The following is a 22,729-nucleotide window of genomic DNA, read 5'->3' on the forward strand; positions in this document are numbered from 1 at the left end:
GAGGAGAAAATAAGTAGGAAGGAGAAAATTAAAGAAGCCTTTTGCATAAATCTTTCTTTCTACCTGTCTGGATTATGAAAAAGCAGTCTGACTTTTCTTCACACTTCTTTATTTCTTGTCACTAATTGCAAATATTTCATATTTCTTTGTGTCATTGCTTATGTTTGAATTCATAAAAGACCAGGCCACAAGATTTCATTTTTTTCCATTGAATGAGGAAATTTCTAGAATCAAACTTCTACTTCACTCCAACACTGTTCTATCAAGAGAACCATAAATTTTGAGCTTCATGCTCTACCTACAAAGAGGATACTAACTAATAAAAAATAGCTAGTGTCATTAAGCACAAATGGTAATACATCAACAATTCCTAATCTAAGTGAAATCGTAGAACAGGTTGATGTCTTGATTTTTAAAAAAAAAATATTTTGATAGTCTTATTCTATGAATGATGGCTTGTAGTAAGGAGAGACTTTGAACTTTATTTTATGGCTACTTTCCATATCAGTGAGGAAAAAGTATCTTGTGATTTAATATTCTATAAACCACTCTTCAGATATAACCATTCCACAGCTAAAGATGGGCAGATCTATCAGCTTTGAATATTTAAGGTTTCCCTCTTAAATATTACTTGAGCAAGGACTGGTTAATTTTTTCTTACTTCACAGCTGTGTTTTAAAAGTGGCAAATGAAAAAACAGGATATATTAAGAAATCAAAACCTCTAAAACTGGTAGCATACTCTCATGTTTGAAGTGACCATTATTTCTTGATGCCCAGTGTGACCAAACTGTCAGAGCAGGATTTGTTTGTTCACTCCAGTCTCTCCCTGCAGCTGGTGAACAGCAATTCACAACAGGGAGATTTCTGACCTGGCATAAGCTTTGACCCACATCTACTGTTCTACTCCATAAACATACTTACTTCTCAAGTGTACCACAAAAATTTAAAACCAGCCTTTAGGCAGCCTTTACATGCTCTCTGCATAATGATCATTCTGAATACTGGAAGTAAGCATATGATCCACTGGGGTTTGGCAGAAAATTTAACATGGGTATCTTCAATTGCCATCATGCTATGGTAATAGGAGTTGTTCCCTATACACAGGATTGATTCTTAAGTGTTACCTTTTGCTCCAAGTTATTCCTCATTTTCAAAAGCAAATCTAATCTGACCAAACATGTTGGAATTTTTTTAATTCTTTGGTGACATCTTTTAGGTCAGCTTCATCTTTTATGCTGGACAATGATCAGTGCCTTTTGAGTAGCAATAGTATCTTTGGTCCTTGATCATTAGACTATGAATATTAGACTATGAGTCAGAGTATAGTGATAATTTATTTTAAAAAGCAACACAGATTGGTATATGGTGCACCATAGTCAAAGGACATTTGCAAAATTCTGAAGACTTTTATATAGATAAAAGTAAGTAATTTTTCACTGCAGTGAGATGAAGACTGAGATGAAAAACTAACAAGTGTCCCTCTGAAAAGGCAAGACATCTGGGAATTAAATGATTTATGAGTCCAAATTAACTTAGGCAACTGAATCCAGTAGACTGGATATCATTCGAGATAACATTGAAAAAAACCTTGCTCAAATGCAGCTCTGTTAAAAGACTACAAAGTGAGATCTCTAAATGCATTTATTTGCCTCAGTATCACAGTTAAGTACAGAAATGCCTTTATCAAAATAAGGATATGGCTTCACCTGACAGACTCAAAGTGTTGAAAATACTGCATCATCTTTAATTTAGTAAAAAAAGGCCCAATATAAAAAGGAAGACAGTAATAAACAGATCAACAAAGAACAATTGTTCATGAGCTTTGATTCTTTCATGAAATAAGTGTTGATATTTAACTTCATCCTTCAAGGTTCTTTGTTCACCAAAGAGAGAGCAGAATGAGAATCTGAGCAAAGTCATCTCTGCATATAGGATTACAGAACTGCATGACTTCTTTGAAATTGTTATCACTGAGTTATTCCAAAACACACTACTAGAAAATGAGTTAATTCTGGGCTTAAAGGTAAGGTAAACATTAGATGGTAGGCTTAGGCAATTGCCCAGTTCAAACACACAGATGTAAGGTTGCTCTGAATACAGGATGCAAAGCCCGTGATTACAATTTAAGGCATGTGGTGGTTCTGGCTGCCAGATTTCTATACCCCTTGTCACTGTACTTGTAACCTTGGAAAGCACTTTTGTTTGGGCACACAGATCTGCATTTTCATAATTTCTCTTATTTGAATATCTGTAAGTGTAAGCATATCTCCAAGTATCTGATCTCTTTCAAATAATTTCTCGTTTATGTGGGGATTTCTAAATCACAGAAGTATTCTCATGACTCCAGTTTTAAGTTTGTCTTCACATCTGTTTTTCAACTTAAAATATTAAATATGTAACTTAGGGAATACAGTATCTGTGCTTACTTGAAAGCATGAAATGTGAACACCAAAAGGGATTTAAGATTTAAAGCCAGTTTCATTATCTGACTCATTTATTCTAATTTGGAGCAACATGAAGCATCAAAATTATAATGACCTATTAAGTGGCTTTGGAGCTTCTTGTGGGATTTTTTCCTAAAAAATCCTACAAAACATATTACATAAAACCCTTCAGTTTTTTCCTTCATATTCAGTAATCCTCTCCCACTTTTGTACATTCTCTGCACGTACACATCATAAAATCTCTTTTTCTGACCTGAAATAAGATATGCACTGATCCCTCTCTTCTTATATCCCCTCTCTCTCATCATCATATAGTGCAAAACTGTAGAAAGTAGCACTTTTTGCAACTACAATGTCCTAACTTTTTCTTAGTTGTGCTTATTTTCATCTTTCTTCAAAGAGGAATAAAAGAATGACTTTCATCCAAAATGCCCCACCATCTCCCACTGACCTTAGTGACAGCAGAACATGTTCCCACTGCATACCCCTGGCAAGGAAGCCCTTGGGTTTCACTGAGAGGGTGGTGGAAGAACTTTTTTTACAGAGCTCCAGTTCCCACAGCCACACTGAGCTCCACTGACAATCCTGAGGATTAGCTGCCATTTTGCAGGACTGCAGCTCTTTGTGGCACATTTCTTTGTAGGGCTCTATTCATCGGCTCCTGCCAAGGAGCCTCCTTTCTTTGTAAGCAGTAGCACACTCAGAGTTTCTGAAGGGGGAAGAATAGCTTGGGTAAAAAAAGAGGTTTGAAAGAGGGAAGGACATAGGAATGAATGCCTCAGTCCCCATCAGTCAGGAGGCCTGGTAGTCTGAACAGCATATCTGTCTTCAATATCTTGCTCAAATTTGGAAGGTGAAACCAGGATTATTTGCCAGATTTCTCCCTTGACATGGTGCTAGTTGTGGTTTAATCACTTTTTAATTCAAATAATATTTGAATATTATAAGAATTTTGTTAACCATGATTACATTATTGTTATTTTGAACAAAATAATGTTAAAACCTAATAGCTGACTACTAGTGATGCATCTTCTTTCAGAGATTTTGCTTTTGAGGAAGTCAATCAATGAATCCTATGGTAAAGGCAATACAAGGGAGAGGGAATATTTGAAAGAAGGACTGATTAGTTGACAGCATTTCAGTGATTCTTGTTGGGATTTTTTAGTAAACATTCTATCTTTTTGTGTAAGAATTTGGCTGGCACATATTCTTGAACAAAGAAAATATAAAAATGAAAGCACAGATGGGAAAAAACATGTCACAAAATATGCTTAAATTGCAAAAACAGCTGGGAAAATTGAAATACTTTTACGGCTTAAGATTTGTTATAGAGTTACAGTGATGCATTTTTAGAGAGAAAAAATTCTCTAAGGTCATCACTTTGGGACTGCATCATGCTTTATTACTTCAAATAATATAAAATCATAAAATTTGGCGAAAATACTTCAGCTAAGTTGCCAAAAAAACAAGGACAGGTCAGTAATATTGGAGCACATTCCAAGACATTGCTTTTATAGCCAATGCTTTTTTTATTAAACAAGCTTTAAATTGGCAAAAGAAGGAAAGATAACATGTAGAGTATGCACTAAAAGAAGTATGTTTTCTAACCATTGGCAGAGATAGTATTAATCCATTATGAAGGGTTATCAATACTCAGCCTTCCTGATTGTACAGTTTGTGTCCATATCAGAACAGCAACTTATTTGTGCATTTTATAGACTTACCATTTTTTCCATTTTAAGTTATGAATGATGTCTTGCATTTGTTCTTTGCTGCCAAATGTTTAATCTATACTAATTAAACAGTCATGTTCCTGGCAGCATTTATGCTCCATGAATACACACAGCCCTCCTTTGCCAAATGCTACCCCATATAAATAGTACAAATAGTACTGGAAGCTTGTTCTATTTTATAGAATTTGTCAGTTATTGGAGCAGGCTTTCCAAATAAAGTTTGGTGATTTTCTTAATGTTTATAGTCTGAGTCTGTCAACTCTAACATTTATTTTCAGCAAGAAGTAATGTTAATCATGAGCCTCCATACAGTGCTGTGTCCTGTGTGAACACATTGTGTTACAACACATACTGCATGCTTAGTCATCTATAGATACAGAATAGATACTGAGAAAACTGCAAGACTAATGACACATATTTAGTGATTTTCCTCTAACTTTCATTTTGTATTTACAAAAATGGACTAGATCCAGTAGAAAACCAAGCAACAAAAAATACATTTACAGCTAGGCATGTTTTAAATATGTGTTGAGGCTACAGAGTTTGACAAATGGTAGAAGTCTGGGCAGTAAGGAGTTAATGTGTTGTTATGCCTCAAATGCTGATGGCTATTCAAGTGGGCAAGTAAGAAGAGGATGTGGCTAGAAAGAGGGATGTCAAAGTAGGACAGGACCTTTCTGGAACCCACTTCCCTGTTCTGGTTGGTGTCATAGAGGACAGCGGATGGGCAGGAGTGGGTCAGGAATTAGGCATGAACTGTCAGCTGAGGGTCAGTCCAGTAGAGGGGAATTAAGACCATCAAAAGACCCTCAAAGACCCTCAACCCATTTCCAGAAAGGGCCAGAAGAATGGACTGCACCTGCTCACTTATTTACATGAAGAGTGAGAAACCTAATCCCAGGGTAGGGAAATTCACCTATAAAACAGTATCCATACAAAGCTCAGGTGGCACCACCAGGACCTTGGACACCCTGTTGGCTGATCAGGACCCAGAACTGGTGATCCCCTTCCCTCTCCTATCTCGTTTCTCTTTATGGGGGCAAACATAGGTCCATGCCAAGTGTGCCATCTGTTAATAAAGCTTTGTGAGCATTTTTCTTTTGGACACTTTTGGCTTTTGCCACTCTTCTTTGATCAAAGGAATTGAGGAATTTTGGGTGCTCCCTACGGCAAAGGAGTGACATGTGACACATATATTAAGCTGTCAAAAGCTTTGCATTATGGTTCTTCTCACATTCCTAATAAAAATGTCATGGGCTTTATCCAATACTTATCTTTGCAAATTTAAACCACTTGAGTTTAATCAGCTCTTCCAATACCTGTGGTCATCATCCTGGTGCTTTATTTACCAAGATGTTCATTATACACACAAAAGCAAGCAAGATGGACAATGTACTTAAGCATCCATAATCAGATTTGCTTTGTTTTAGTAACAGGCCAAAATAAGGAAACTGCTGAGTCTCATTAGTTCCTTTGGGAATACTTTTTCAGAGTATAGATGAGACCTTCCTGCTTGTTGTATTCCAGATGCCTTGAGGTATCTTTAACCTAGTAATGCTTGGTCTTTGTTGCCCTGCCCTTTTTTCAGAGTGGCAGTGTTCTTTGGATTGTGGCCACATCTGATTTCTTCATGAGTCACCTGAAGTAGAATTTAGCCCATAATTTGGAAATTTTTTTAAGTGCTTTGCCAATGTGCAGTTTTCTGATTGTAAAAGGCTATCCTTTTATGCCACAAAATCCCTACATTTCTCGTTTACATATACATTTTTTAATATAAAGACAAAATTATAGGTTTTTTTCAAATACTATTTTAACAGACTTAATTTTCAGTTAAAATACTAAATATTTAAATTGTTTATTTGTAGTATAATTGAAGCCTGTACATTAGGAGGGCTTTGGTATGAGCTACCTTGGATCCTACTGGATATGGATAACAGTGAAATGCAAGGTACTCTTTAAAAAAGAAAACACTCCCTCAATTTCATCACAGCAGTTCATGTAAGCAATATGTAGTATTTTACTGACATATATATGCTACCCATGCTTCCTAAGTTGCATGTATGTAACCACACTGGTAGGCACTCCATGTGTGCTTGTATTTGTATTTTCACATCACATTAATGCATTGGTGTTAGGAGGGCAAAATACTGACAAAATTTCAATTTTGCAGACAGTTTTTTCTCTTTAAAATAGCTTTTCATACTTATTTTCAGTCTGTCCATGTTGCCACTGCTTAAAGTCAGAATGGAAATAGAAGAATCACTACCCTTTCCAAGAGTCATTTATCTTGCAGACCTTAGGGAACACATTTTTAAGGGCATTGCATCAATCCCCATCAATCAGAACTTAAGCTATTTTAAATCAGCTTTTAATAAACTAATTTATTTCTCCATGTTTTCTGAAAATAAATTATCAATGTTAGGAGCTTGTAACTTTTGGAAAAAAACAGTACACTGCAGAAATAAGGTGCAACTATGTCTGATAAAGAGACATTTTAAATTGTCCCTTTTTTTTTTTCCTTACTTTTTTTTTTTTTTTTTTTTTTTTCCCCTTCACAGAGCAGGAAGTCCCAATGGTCTATGAGTTGTTTCTCAAGGGAGGGAAAAAAATCTCTTGGGAATGTATATGGGAATGCTTGAGATGTCTCTACACTCTTAGATTCTTACATGCTCCATCAAATATGTCTGCCTGTCCAGACCTCCAGCTAAGATTTTTCTCTTATCTCATTTTCCTGTCAACAAACAAAAGGTGAAAGTAACATCATAAATGAATACTATCTGGAAGTGAGCTGTGATTTACTGGAAAATATTCAAGCTAAAATTGTGTAATAAAATATGAAAGGTTTAAATGCTAACTCTTAAAATAGTAAACACAAACTTTAAAATAAATGACATGCAGATGGTTCTGGTGGGGACATTTGTGCACTAAATGAAAGCTTACCAGCTAAATTTTCATTAATACAACATGAAACAAACTGTATGAAATGTCTTCATTTTCTGTGCAAATATTTATAAAGAGTGACTTTCAATCTGTGCTCTTGAATGGAAGTATTTGGAACCTAATTCTAAAAGTTATTACATTGTGACTGCACTTTCTACTGTATGTTTTGAAGTAATTATGAATGTTACAATCTGAGTGATGATGAAGAAAAGACAAATGAGCACACAGGCAAAGGGAAAAGACTTTGACAGCTGAAACACTCCCAAAAGCTGTCGCAGAGTTGAGCTCCCACCATTCAGGACACTGAGTTTATTTTGTACATGTAACACCACACTAGTGCTTTCCTACCTGCATGTGTGTTCTGTCATTTGGAGGATGACATGGGTTCTTTGTACTATATATGATGCATGTACTTTCTATAGTGCATTTCTGGGGACTTGTACATTGAATTGCAAATGAAAAATATTATTTTTTAAAAAATGCTGTTAATGGAAATTAAATAGCCAACTTGACAATCTGCTTACCAGCGTGAATTTCTATATAGGTAAGTAAATAATAAAAAAAAAAAAAAAAAATTACAAGAGTATCTTCAAAATTAAAATCAATTATTTGGTGATTATTCATACTCGTTAAGAGTTAAGGCTGTTCATTAAGGCAATAATTTAAGATTCTAAATCACCATTTTTCTGGATCATAGCTAAGTGGTATTTCTCTTAAAAATCAGGGAAGGAATTCATAAAGTTCCCATTAGTCTAAAAATAAAGAATAAATAAATAAATAGTGTGAGTCATGAATGGCATTTTGCCGAAGATCAGTAGCACTGAAGCCAGGAAGACAAGAAACCAGTGATGCTTCTGCCATTCACTGAAATGCATATAAATATTTTTCATTATATGCAACAAGCCACCAATACTCAAAATTAGCCACCAAACTCCTCAAAATTAGGATTCCAGATTTATAAACAGTGTAGGAAATACTGCTAATCAATATTTAAATTTTAAATACTAGCTCATGGCATTGGGCTATAATTTCTCAAATTGAATATTCAAACTTTCTGGAGACAAGTCTACATGTTTACAATCAGATTTTGGACTTGCATGCTACGATCAGGGAATCAGGACTTTACCAGACCAGTGTAAGGGTGAGATTCTGCCCTACAAAGATGACATCTGAATAAACATTTCCTATCCCAAATCTAATAATCCTTTCTCATTTGTGTATTTTTTCCATTCCACTGAGTAATAGGCAGCTGAAATAAACTTACTGTCAGATAGGCTGGTGACATTTTTCATGAAAAACATTGTCTATGTAGCCTCATAAACTTTACAAAATATTTAGCAAATGTATTGGTCATGGTTAAAGCCATTTATCTTTTTTATCTCAACTTACAATATCAAGTGGTTTTTTATGAACTTCTCATTCAATGGGACAGTCTATTTTAGAGAATAGCTCATGATGTGGTGAAGCAAATCAAAGTTCAAGTTTTTGACGAATATGAAGCAAATTCCACTTTTCAAAACTTGTAACTGGGGAAGTGAAAAAGAGCTAGATATTTACAGTTCATTCTCAGCATTGCTTTCTAGGGAAGCAGTCATCTTGCATTCCATTTCCAACCAGAAGGAAGAATGATTTGGAGTTCAAGGATCAAACTAGTTAGGAAGCTACAGTACACAATTAGTCCCTTTTGTAAGCTATAAAACTGGGTGTCTCCAGTTTCAAAGCTGTGCTCACAGAGCATCTTTCACAGGTTAAGGAAACTGAAAGCATTTTTAGTAGTTCTTAAGCTTTGCAACACACTGGCATCTAATTACAGTTTATTGAGCTTTTTTGAGATCTTTTGCTTGTAGAAGTCTCAATGATGCTACCAAGTGACAATCAGTCATTTTTGCTGAAGACCTGACAAATTTTGAATGCTCAAGACATTGGGAAGAACATGTCTGCTGCTGATTTCTTTACCAAGAACCCATTCACTGATTTTGAAGGGGGGAAAAGAAAGTAATTTGTGCTCAAGTACTGTATCTCTTTTTATAAGGTGTGCTGCATCTTTCTCATTACTGTTTCAATTGATATGCTAGATGGACTGGGGAGGTGAGGTGTCTGGAGAACTGCTACATTTACATCACCAGCTTCAAAATTCCTCACTTGCTGAACCAAACCTGTCAGAGAACTTCCTGAAGGTTTCCAAAACACTGGGCAGGAGAAGCAGGATTCAAAAACCAATCTAGACTTAAATATGACTACAGAAAGCACTAAAGGCTGCCTTAAAAAAGAGAAGCTCAGGTGGTCACCTCTGCTTCGTTAAAAAAATTCGCATCCTTATATGTTCTTGTCAAGTGCCACTTATTTATTTCTCTGTGCTGTTCACAGCCCAGTTAAGAGGCTTTGGTGCAAAAGCTTCTGAGGAATTCCATGCTTGAAAGATAAAACAGGAAGCTACTGTGTCAAAAGTGGACAAACACAAATATTTGGAAGCAAGATCAGAAGATATAGGCAGCATATTGCAGAAACAAAATGTAGCATATGATGCAGAAAAAAAAATTAAATTATGTAATCTTGATTTAAAATACTTTTCTTTTTATCTCAATAGCTGGAATTATCCATCTAAAAGCAGACAGTTTAGGCTTTTGGAACAGAAACAGGAAGACAGGTCTTTCCATCCACTGCTTCCAAAATTTCCTCTTTGTCTCTGCTACCCCCAAGCACTCAGGTGGTGATGGAAAGTCATCACTTGAGCTGAGCTCCAGTCAGTGCTCCTGAAAGCTTGACACCAGGCAGCTGCCAGTTGGTGCCCTTCTAGAAAAACCAGAGGCCAGTTCCTCTCAAAACAAATGATGCTGTTGGCATTAACCATAAGAGAAGAGGAGAAACTCAGAAAAAATATCTGAGAACCAAAGCTATCCATTATAGGATGGGTATTTTATGAGAGGACACTGTTCCCTGTCTGTCAAGATCTGACAAGAAGGGCCACTGAAGAGGGAGACTATTAAATATGCTTTCCAGAGACTCTCTTGGATGTAAAGCTCTGCTGTCAGGATGAGTAAGCACATTAGCAGTGCAGAAAGTACAATGACATTGATACTACATGCACTGAGCCAGAAAAGAAAGCGATCTGTCAGATCTGAGTGGTGAGCCCATGCAAACATCACAGATTTCAATAAGGCCAAGTGCAAGGTCCTGAACCTGGGTCCAGGAAATTCCAAGCATAAGCACAGGCTGGGCAGTGAAGGGATGGCAGCCCTGCCAAGAAGGACTTGGGGGTGCTGGTGGATGAGAGGCTGAACATGCCCTGGCAGTGTGTTCTCACAGAAAGGAAGTGGTATCCTGGGCTGCATCCAAAGCAGGGCAAGGGAGGGGATTCTGCCCCTCTGCTCTGGTGAAACCTCAGCTGGAGGGTGCTGCACTAGGAGGGATTTGAATGGGTCCAGAGGAAGGAGATGATCCCATGTTGAAGTACTTCTTCTATGAAGACAGGTTGAGAGAGTTGGGATTTTCGGAGAGATGATAGGGCAGATTTCCCCCTAAAAGGGGCTTACAAGAAAGCTGGAGAGGAACTTTTCCACACAGACATGTTGTGACAGGACAAGAGGGAACAGCTGTAAACAGGAGGGTAGGTTTAGGTTAGATATTAAGAAGAAATTATTTACAGTGAGGATGGTGAGGCAGTGGCACAGGTTGCCCAGAGAAGCTGTGGATGTCCCATCTCTGGAAGTGTTCAACCCCAGGCTGCATGGAGCTCTGAATAACCTGGTCTAGTGGAAGGTGTCCCTGCCTACAGCAGAGGAGTTGAAACTAGGTAACTTTATAGGTCCCTTCCAACCCAAAGCATTCTGTGATTCTGTCAAAACTCAGGAAAGTATGCACAGAAGGTTAAAAGCAAATTTAGCTAATGAGGACAAAAGAATCCAGAACTGAGACTTCAAAATGAGAAAGAATGTAGAGGAAAGGGACAGCCAGGAAGCTGCATAACTTTAATAGAAGGAAAGAAATAAAGAAATTAATCTTTGTGAGCAGAATTTTAAAAGTGGATGTGGATAGAAATAGGGATAAGAATTCCTAGTGACAATTCCTAGTAAGCTGCAAAAGGGACTAGAAGGCTGATCTTAAAGCCAGCTGAGGGAATGAATTCTCTGGTTTGCTTGAAGTTTAAAAAACATTGTGAAGTTGGAAGAAAATTCACTGAGGAAAATAGTGAGTGCAAAGGACTTGACTCTGATGAGACTCTAGGGAGATGTTGCTCCCACGTGGACTAGAGAGGGACAAGAAAAGGAAAATGTTTATTTCCTTGTGATGAAAATTATTACTCTTTTTTCTATTCCAGTAGCATCCTTACTTAGTTAGAGGTATTCCACATGAATTAAGCCTTAAAGCACTTGTCTGATTTACTGGCCTGCTCCATTATCAACTTCAAATATTTTTCAAAAATTTTTATAAATACTTAATTAGTAAAACTAACTATTTTTAGTTTCACAAAGAAGTCAGTGGGAATTTTTCTACTTGTTTGGAGCAGAGCTAGGATTTTGTATGCCGTCCTCAGAGCCTTTTTAAAATAATAAAGTTTGCCATACAAAGAAGCTGAACTCAAGACATGGCTAAGTTTTTTCTAGATTCAAGTCAAATAAACTTACATGTCAGGGGAAAAAATTAGGGTATTTTTAACTATATATTTAAACTTTTTTGCCTAGCTGGTAAACTGTAGTTGTCAGAATCCTTGCTTGTATGTGCTAAGATTTCAACGGGGTCAGATTGTTTATATTTGTTGCAGTTTATACTCTTTCTAAGGGCCAGGTTATTAGTCTAGGGGCTTACTTTCAAGTTATTTGAACTTTGTTTCATCGTGTCAGAGTAGTTTTCAGAAAACATTCCCAGTAAGGCTCCAGTAGCAGTTACAATAGGGTATTTTAATTTACTATTACTTTATAGGCAAACATTATATCTGACAGAAAATCTGGCATCAGGATGACAGTTTAACATAAGTGAAAACACAGGGATAGTTAATGTGGTCAAAGTTCAGACCTCATGCAAGGAAGCCTGGGGGTTTTTTTAAGTCGATTCCTTAGAAGCAGTAAAACACAAGATTTTTGTAGCTTTTACTTATTCATTTAAGCTGTCTTTTGCCTACTTTATCCATTTCTTTAAGTTGGACTCAGAAACTGGAAACTAATGTTTCATTTGAATAGTTGAATTACCCTGTTTGCAAAAATTGTTCTGAAAAGAAAAGCAAAATTACGGAAATTTTTTTCATTAGGTCTTCGCCGGGGTAACTGTCTGACTGGACAGGGCATCTATTGATGCAAACAAAAGTATGGCAAGTGTGCTTTCCACTACTACATGTATTTTAGTTCTTGGTATGCAGCTTTTACATGTTTCAGTGTTAAGACTTAGCACAGCTGAGATTGTCAGTAGACAGCTGATACCCTGGAAAAATGAGGCTATTGCTTCTTGACTATATTCTAAGGAAAATATGGCCTGTTCTCCTTAAGGTTCTGGTTTATATTTCATTCTGAAACTCTGGGTTTCAACTAGTATGTTGCAGGCACACCCTGTAAATGGAAAATGAGGAAAACTGTTGCATAGAATATAACGTAGTACATGGGGAAAGACCAAAGTATATAAAGTGTGATAACATGATGTCTACAGGTTCTGTCAGGGAAGACAAAACTAGAATGATTTTTAGGTTCCAGGGATCAAGGTCAAACCTCTCAGCTCTCTCAGGTACCTCTGTGTAAGGGTGTACATCAGGCCACATGAGCAGCAGCCCTGCACCACACAGATGTCACATCGCCATGGGGGCTATGGCTACTGCCCAGGAAATGTCCTTTCCACTTAGCTGGGTGTCTCCCCATTCCCACACCCTGACAGAATGGAACAAAGAGCTTTTTCCTTCCAGGATCACGCACATCAGGTGCAGGCCTGAAGCAGAAAGGGAGCGCAGCGATGAAGCTGATAGTGGGTGCAGGAGGTGAATGACTCCCAGAGCCTGCAGCGTGAGAATGAGCAGGTCTGCACAGCTCTTGTTTGGACAGGGCTTAAGACACTGTTCAGTCATTTTGATACTAGAGATTTTCAGAAGATCCTACTATTTTTAAATCAATACAATTATTTTCTCCAACGATGAGAACTTTTAGGTTTTCTGCCTGTCAAAATGTTCTTTTAAATGGAGTGATAAAGATCAAACATTTGCTCAGTGTGTTTTCCTGTGGTTTTGACAAACAGTTTATTCAAAAAACATACTAAAACTTTGCTTCTGAAGGTCACAAATTATGGCAGTTATGTGAGTGATTATGCTGTACCACATTGGAATGCTCTAATACAATAGTTCTGATTTTATACTGAACTATTCTGGTCCTCATCAATGCTTTAGTACAGATGTTGAAATAAACACAGCTAGTTTCAATCTCATGATAATTATATTACTCTATTACACAGTCTAACACTTGAATGCCTATTAGAAGAATTTCAGTTGCTAAGATGGAGAGAGCAGTAATGAATCAAGCAAGGTATTTTCTTTCACCCTTCTGGAAATAGTAAGGTCTCCATTTTGTTACCACAATACACTGGTTTTAATACCTGAGCAAAATCAGTGATACAAATTTGATATATTGTTCCCTAGAGGGTAAAGGAACTCTCTGTATAGTTGTGATTTTTATTTTAAAACTCTATCATAATGCTTGAGTGCAAGTACAAAACTAAAAAGATAACATTTTCCCTACATTATTAAAGGGAGTTTGAGCAAAGCTGTGACACATGCTACTTGATTTTAACAAGAAATCTCCAGAGACAGCTGAATTGGAAAAAAAAGTTGCTGTCATCTAAGAATTTTGAAGTATTTGCTCATCTAGAGAGGAAAATGCTTCCTTACAGCTTCTGTGAATAATGAATTCTGTGAAGAATACTAGATTCCCAACCATACTTTTATTAACAGAGAGAGAAGTTAGCAGAAAGAGGGTTGCATATTCTACCAGCCTTCTCTTTTTAGTAGTAAGACCTTTTTATGACCTTAGTAGACTCTTGGAAGATTGTTAGCTAAATTGATAAAGCTTCATAAGGACAGTATAAAGACAGCAGAACAATTCCTGTAGCTTCCTGCTCTCTCTTCAGACTAAACCATAATGGAAGTTGGAAAGAGAACAGATAGATATCATTTAATCATACAAATTAAAGGATATGTTTGCTGAGCTTTATAAACAATATCTTAATTTTAGGGTTAACCTGTTCCACAAACAGATAAAAACTAACAGGATTTTCAGAAATTGCTTGGAATACAGTAAGAATTTCTTTTAGAAAAGCTTTTAAGGAGTAGTAATGTCTTTTGCTAGGCAGCTAAGAACTGACATTGTGAGTGCTTGCAGAACTATCTAGGTGTGGGATTTCTTTTATACAAAACATAGATCTGGATTTTGTAACCTGAAGAATTCTTTAACATCTCCTCTGAGCCTGGTTTACTTTCTCTTATTCGCACTACAGAATAAATAAAATTCTTTTTTCCTCTACCTCATTTCCTAGAAATATGTCTGGTCAAGGAAATTAAATTATCACAGTGTTTTCAGTTGTAAAGCACTTTTTAACTTACTGTGTGCATTAGGTTATTTGGTTTAATGCTGTGTAATGTGCCATATCTTTAAAGCATTTCCAGGTATTAAAGCACTGTGCTATACTTTTCTCCCCAAATGCTTTGCCTTTTTAAATTACCTGAAATTTCTATTATTTTCCCACATCCAGTTTACATTTGGCTAGTCAGAGAAGTTCACATAATAAAATGGCAGAGAAAGTTGTCAGTACATGTTTTTGAAACTTCTTATTCACTGCCATAGAAACTCTCCTTTTCTCAAAGGATCTAGTGATAGTAACAGTCTACTGACACACTGCTTTCACTGTTATTACCAGTGAGATATTTCCTAGGGTGCATTTGGACTACTAAAGTATTTTCTGTGCACGACATCCTTGTTTCAGGCACATGAAATTCCCCCAAGAGCAATCTTCTCCTATTTTCCCCTTATGCAGTCTGTACAAGTATCCTTAAGGCTCCCATTAGTCTCTTAACATGTTAACTAGATGTGAGAACCATTTTTCTCTGAAGTACAACTTGCATCTCCAGCTCCAGGAAGTTTGGGGGTGGTTTTTCTGTTTTTTCTTTGGGCTATTTTTTTTTTTTTTTTTTAATTTTTTTTTGGTCAGTTTTGTTGTGGGTTTTCTGTTTCATTTTGGCTTGTGCTTTTTGGGGTTTTTTACAGTAAGAGCAGTGACACACTGGGACTGGCTGCCTTGAGAAGTTGTGGACACCCCACCCCTGGAGGTGTTCAAGGTTTGGCTGGATAGGGCTTTGAGCAACTCAGTCTGGAAGAAGGCCCTGCCCATAGCAGAGGGGTTGGAACTAGATGATCTCTGAAGATTCCTTCCAAACCAAACCAGTCTGCAAGTGATTCTGTCAGGATGTGGGAATAGGAAGACACCAAGTTCTTATGGAAAAGCAATCAACCCTGATTTGACTCTTGAACTCAAGCTGGTTTTTAGTAAGTGGGAAGCATAATGTTTATCTCTATATTCATGTAATATTTGCAGTCTAGTCCACAGCTGTACCTTCTACCCATTGTCTCTGGATTTTCAGGCTTACAAACTTCAGTGCTGAAGTAGTAGGATGATGATATAAGTCAGGATGAGAGCCATGCAGCATACTAGCTTTTCTAAGTTCTTCAGCAACGCTGACAAATCTGCCTGTCTTCAAGGGGGATTCCTGTTAAGTTTTCCATTCCTCTATTTGCCTCCTTCAGGCTGAAGAGGCTGGTTGAACTTACTCTAGGAGGCTGATTAATATAGACTGAGGCACCTGATGAAATCCTGGCTTTGCTAAGTTCCAAAGATCCAAGAGTGGCCCCTCTCTGTCACAGACACTAATGTAAGATGTAAGTCTGTGTCTCCTCAATCAGTGTCTACATATTGCCTGTCCAGCACTAGAGCAATAGTAACAGTGGGGGAAGACCACCTTGCTCTGCCCCCACCCTGGCTTTCAGCCAAAGCTGTGTAGAAGCCCAAAATATGACAGGTGCACCAGGAGGTTCTTGCATTGAAGTATGTTAAAAGTTATTAAAGAAATAATGGTTAACTAAGCTGCTTAGTATTGTAAATCAAAGAATATGGTACATTTTCAAAAGCAAATACTGTAGTATGTAAAGGACAGTATTAAACAGTCACTAAAGGTACTAGTTGTCCTATTTGGAGGGTTAGAAGTGGGTCTAATCCATTTCTGTGGGCTCTAGGGTAACTTCCATTCTAAGCAATACATACATGATCTCTTGGGAATCAAGCAAATTTTATTGTTTTACTTTGTAAATTGGAGGTGAGATGCAAAATGTTGAATTTTTACATAATTAACAAGAAAGAAGGAGTGGTAACAATAATTGTCTGTAAAAGAAACACCATCCTCAATTTCAGTCTTTCTGACAAAGTATCAAAGATATTCTAAAGGTTATGCTGTTAATTTTTGTATATAAAGAGGGTATGCAAATAAAAAGAACTGGTAACTGACAATTCAAGAATCTTCAAGCTCATTTTCTCTATGTACACTTGCAGAAAGAAAAGAAAATTAAATTAAGCACTTGCTGTCTCTGTTGATGGAGAAAATCTCCCATTTTGCTGTTTGGACTAGTCAAAGATGACAAGTTTATGGTCATATTAATAACAAACAAAGCACAGGAAAATTTATCTTGAATGCTAGTAAGAGTGGCTCTGTAATAAAAGCCTCTATTTATCCCATTTTTTTACTGATAACTTCTTGGAGAAGGTGAATTTTCTATTTCAATTTTGTCTTGTAGATCTGTACAAGAAAAATCTCATCTTCTTTGTTGATTTTGTACAATTTCATACCTGTATCACCAATTTGGTATTTCCAGAATGATACAGAAATGGTTTCTACAACATAGTTTTTAAACACATGAAATAGAGCCACTTCAAATCCTTTCACTGAAATTTACCTACAGGAAATAGAACAATAAACTGCAAAATTATGTCATCCAGAGTAGTGTGGAAACTTTATCTGGTAACATACTAATCTGAAAGTAAGAAAGTATTTTCTTTTGAGTCCTGCCAGTTTTCTTTCCCTTAGCAAATACTCGTTGATAGACAGAAACAAACACTTTTCACAATAAGTAAAAACAGATGCATTACTTAAGAAAGGAATGCAGAATTCAGAGTCAGAATCATCTCCTGCATACTTCAAAATCCAACATTGTTCAATATATTTGTCCCTATCCATTATGTGCAGACGGTTTTGCATGGCAGCATGTTGAAGTATCTTTTTGTATTTGACAAATTACATTCAGTTCAGCAATAATTATAATCTTTCAGTGTATAAAGACAAGAGAAAAATTAATTGTATCCAAAGATCCTGCATTTCTGTCAGCAGTGCCTCCCAAGTCTGCTGGGATGGTTCAGGATGAAGCTCTGGTCTTGGGTTTAAGTGTTGACTCCTGACACAGACTTTTATTTGCTAGTCTTTTGATTTGCTGATAAACTACAAATAAATTATCTATATTCCAGATGCTATCATCAATTTGATCATACATTGCTTTCAGCTGTTTGTAACAGGAAAGACTAAGAAAATATGACCTTTTCTTTTACACTATTGCTGTGGACAGTCTTATCTCCTGAGTCATAGGATCAAGTCAATATATTAAGAAGCAAATTCAAGTCAGCATTCAGTTATTTCAATGTCTTAATATCTGAAAAAACTGCAGTTCCTTGAGTACAAGTGCTGTGATACAATTGGTAAAGCTGCCATTTTTTCAGATAGAAACAGTTAAATTGTTGGACTAAGGGATTGCCTGGCTTTCAGGAATATCTGAAAACCTTATTCAATATCTGAAAACTAGTGTTTTAATATAAAAGTTCCAAAGTATAATAGCTAACATATATGTCTATATTTAAAATTTCCTGTCTTGTATCTCAGCTGCATGCTGACCTACTATCATCTCAACCTAACTGAAAATTTTATTATAGAGAGCTTTATTCTCCCTGCTCACACATACACATTAGAATCTTACACTTCAGTATACAAATTGATCCCAAGATAGGAAAAGTCAAAGAGGAAAGTTCATTTCAGGTATATTGCAGCACAGCTGATCTAGGGTTTTGGCCTTTGCTTCGAAGTATCACTTACTGGCTTACTGCTCAACCATGGATTAGGTGGAATAGTGGTCTGTTCTACCTTGTCATCTGAATGCTTAAACATAATCTGCTTTTCAAAAGACATTCTCCAGTTTTATGTATGGCACAGTAGTGGCATAATGCATTATTAAAGTTCAGATTGAAAAAGAAATGTGTTTTCATGAAGAAGCAACTTGCAGTAACTGTAGAAAAAAGCATTTTGCTTCCTAAGCAGGAACAGATCAGAAAAGAACCTGGACATATCTAACTCATTTTCTTCCCATTGTGTTTGCCCATTAAGCAGATGAAGTGCACACTTCCCATGCTGTTCCATTCACACAGCCCAGTGTTCATTCAGAAACAGAACGTTTCCTTTAGTTGATGGATTAAAGGCAGGAGAGGGGGAGGTGTGTAAAAATGTTTGGGATGTGCAATATTTCAGGAACAATGTTTAAAGGTGAATTCACACTAAAAGTTTGTAATGTATGTTCTCCATAACGTCAAAACAAAACAGGTTCTGCCTCTTAAATGAACAAAAATAACTTTTAAAGAGAAAGATCCAATGAAGGTTTTTGTGCAATTGCTGAGAAGCTAAATGCCAGGTTATTTTTAAAAGCAATCTCATATTACACTTTCAATACACTAAAAAATTAAGCAAATACAATGTTTTCACTCTACCTTGACTGACCTTGCACTATATTTTGGGAGGTTGAAATATAAACCTAAGAACGTGTATAAGTGACCTTAAAAAAAGAGCAAGTAAACTCTGTAAGCAACTTTAAAGGTTATTGTTTGCTTTTTATCTTCACTTGCAGACCAGGTGTCTCTAGCAAAGTAAATCTGAGGAAAAGCACTTTTTGTTGGAGGCTCTTTGTGAACAAAACAGATGACATAGAGAGCAGGTGTTAAAATAGTGAAAAAGGCAAACAGCAGATATTTTACAGGATGTTTAGCTGTGGAAGAGCTAGGAAAAAAAAAACAAGCTGTTCTAAAGCATCTTATTTAGAAGCCTTTGCTCAAATACAAGAAACATTTCTCTGTCTTGTAAATCAGAATCTATGTTTTGATCCCCCAAAGAATGGGTTAGAGATAGTTATCCTATTCCTCTTGGCACTGAGTTCCCAGGGACTGACAGGAAAAAGCACAGTTTTTACTAAATAAGGATGCTTACTGGTTTCTGTTTACCTGATGCCACTTATGATACTGTGTTTGTCTACTTAAGTGGCATTTAGGACTGAAGTGTTGTGTGATTTACTGCTTATGTTAGGAAATTGCTTAGCAGCTGTGTAGATTAGACTATTCTACTTTATGTGTTTTTCATCCTACATTGCACATCTGTTATTTTGGTCTTAGCATTACAATAGTGAGCATTGTAAATAAATAAGTAGAAAGGTAAGTAAGTGGAGTAAAGTAAGTTGCCTGTTTAAAAAAAAACAAAAACTACTCAACTGACATTGTTTGTGTCTCTAAATTAAGCATCCTTAACCTATAAAGACAGATTTAGAATTCCACACTGGAGCCTTCAAATGTATGCATTTTGGATTTAAGCTTCAAGGTTCATTTTCAGGTTGATGAAAACTCTGTGCTGTTTGTTTTGGAATGTGAATTTTAACACTCACAAATTCACCAGCACACTTCATTGTAACTTTGATGAGAGTAGTGAGCCCTAATGCAAAAATTTTTTATAACTATGTATGAAATGGCCATTCTTTGTAAAAAACTGAATTCTCTCCATTCTCAACACATTTCTTTCACTATGAAGAAACCATTGTGGCATCACTGGAACACTTATTTGGAAATACAGTGCCAAGTCCTTTAGATATTTATTGCTTACAAGACAGGCATCTCAGCAAAAACAATAAAAACACTCATAAATTGACTATGCTATTAGACTACACTACCACACTTTTCCAGGTAGTAGTGAAATAAAGGTTTTTAAAGTCAAAATATGTTGAAGTGCATAGCATATTGAATTAAATTAATTTCTATAAAAATGTGAAATAGTGATAAGGTTTATTCTCCAGTAATAAGAATATATGCTGCAAATTTTTTTCCTGCTCTTTCAGGTACAAATGTTACCACTTTGGCAATAAGCACGTCATTTTCCCTTGAAGGAAGGCATTAAAGGAAGCTCTGTGGTATCTGTAACACCTTTTCCAGATTATTTTCCCCTTGAATCTTGTACATTTCACTGAAAATGTTACAGGATGCAAAGGATATCTGCTCAAGAGTTTTCTTGAAATTCTATCACTTCACGAGGCTAATTTCACTGCAAGTCTGACTTGCAGTCTTTGCTGGAACTACACTTCTTTATCAGTTGTTTTAACAGGTTAATTTCTGCATTCAAGTTTTGAAATCACATCTCAGATGACATTTTTTTAGGCATGCCTCAGATAAAGGTACATTCTATATTCTTTAAATAGATCTAAAATAGCCCTTAGCAGTTAATTATAAATTAGTTGCTGCTTCTCTCATGTCAAACTTCAGACATGCCCACAGTCTATCTGTGTATGCAATTTGTCCAAGCAACTCAAATGTAATGACAAACTTTGCAGAACTATGCAGTTCACTGTCCTTTTCTAGTTGATATTACGTTCCCAGACTTCAAAGCAACTTTTTGCAGACAATGCACTCTGCGAATTTAGGCACTGTTCAAGAAAAAAGGAATCGCACAGAAAGAGATAAGAGGATGTTAAGTTTCTAGGATAGAAATTATAATAACCTACCTTCATTAGCCACTGAGTGTTGTTTTCCATGATGTTCTCAAGCAGCTGCAGCCTTTGAACAGAATCATCATAGTCCAGAGGCGCATCCCTCTGCACGGCGTTGGACACGTAGGGAGCGGAGGAGCGGCAATTGTCCGCCTCGGGCAGGAGGAAGGTGTAGCTGCACGACCCGTGCTGAACCTGGTACTGCTTCTTGCCTATGGTCTCCATGCTCTTACTGAAGGAGTTGTATCCTGAAGCTAAGAATATGCCGCAGCCCAAGAAGAAGCAGGCGGCCAGCTGCATTTTAATGCCTGCGGTGACTCGGCGGACCTGGAGAGGCTGGATGCGCTGGCCGGAGCCCGGCCCTAGCTAACCTGCGGCGCAGCCGAGCGCTCCGCTGCCATGTGCTGCCGGGCTGGGCTGGGCTAGGCTGGGCTGGGTTAGGCTGGGCTGGGCTTGCCTGCCCCGGGCGGGCCCGGAGGTGCGGCCGCTCCCGCCGGGCGCGCACGGTCCGGCGCGGGAAGCGGCAGCTGAGCCGAGCCGAGCTGAGCCGAGCCGAGCTAAACCGAGCCGAGCTGAGCTGAGCCGCCCCCCGGCCCTGCCTTCCTGCCCTGCACCAAGCCGAGCCCAGCCGAGCCCCCTGCCTTATAGCCGGGGCTGGGAGAGCCGGCACACGTGTGGAGGGGCCGCTCCTCCCCCCGGGCTGGCCGGGCCGGGGCAGCGCTCAGAGCGCAGCGCTCAGAGCACAGCGCTCAGAGCACAGAGCACAGCGAGCAGCACTCAGAGCACAGCGCACAGAGCACAGCGCTCAGAGCTCAGAGCGCAGCGCACAGAGCACAGCGAGCAGCACTCAGAGCACAGCGCACAGAGCACAGCGAGCAGCGCTCAGAGCACAGCGCACAGAGCACAGAGCTCAGAGCACAGCGCTCAGAGCTCAGAGCGCAGCGCACAGAGCACAGCGAGCAGCACTCAGAGCACAGCGCACAGAGCACAGCGAGCAGCGCTCAGAGCACAGCGCACAGAGCACAGAGCTCAGAGCACAGCGCTCAGAGCTCAGAGCACAGCGCACAGAGCACAGCGAGCAGCACTCAGAGCACAGCGCACAGAGCACAGCGCACAGAGCTCAGAGCACAGCGCACAGAGCACAGCGAGCAGCACTCAGAGCGCAGCGCACAGAGCACAGCGCACAGTGAGCAGCGCTCAGAGCACAGCGCTCAGAGCTCAGAGCACAGCGCACAGAGCACAGCGCACAGTGAGCAGCGCTCAGAGCACAGCGCACAGTGAGCAGCGCTCAGAGCACAGAGCTCAGAGCACAGCGCACAGTGAGCAGCGCACAGTGAGCAGCGCTCAGAGCACAGCGCACAGTGAGCAGCGCTCAGAGCACAGCGCACAGTGAGCAGCGCACAGAGCACAGCGCCGGCGGGAGCGGGAGCGGGCGGCCAGAGGAAACCCCAGGGAGGAGCCGGCAGCGGCGCGACCCCTGTGAATTCCTGCTGCACGGCCCTAATTGAGAGTTTCCTAGACAGAGCAAGCAGTTCCGATAGCCTCCAACTATGCTAGTGACTTATTTGCGATGGCAATCATTTTTAAACTCCTTACCCTCCACCACCCCCCTAAACACGCACACACACACACAAGTCCCTGGGCTTGTTTGTTCTTAATTTATTTTATCTAAAATGCGCTGAATCAAGATGTAATTGTGGAATTACAGAGAAATATACTGTCCCATGCATTTAAAAGCAGGCTTGGGTACGTCCTTGCAA

General features: G+C 38.4%; 1 protein-coding gene across 2 annotated transcripts in view; it reads right to left on the reverse strand.

Annotated features, from left to right (window-relative positions):
• The window catches only part of ANGPT2 (angiopoietin 2), a 40,842-nt gene extending 18,455 nt beyond the window's left edge, over positions 1–22,387 (reverse strand). The window contains exon 1 of one of the 2 annotated variants that reach the window (XM_056488351.1): positions 20,985–22,387. In XM_056488351.1, coding sequence (XP_056344326.1) covers positions 20,985–21,269 — 285 coding nt within the window. In that variant the 5' untranslated portion in view covers positions 21,270–22,387. The remainder of the gene's footprint in view (positions 1–20,984) is intronic. The other variant, XM_056488352.1, reaches the window with a different exon arrangement.
• Positions 22,388–22,729: the final 342 nt, after the last annotated feature.

The sequence above is a fragment of the Oenanthe melanoleuca genome, chromosome 3, assembly GCF_029582105.1.
Source record: "Oenanthe melanoleuca isolate GR-GAL-2019-014 chromosome 3, OMel1.0, whole genome shotgun sequence".
NCBI lineage: Eukaryota > Metazoa > Chordata > Aves > Passeriformes > Muscicapidae > Oenanthe > Oenanthe melanoleuca.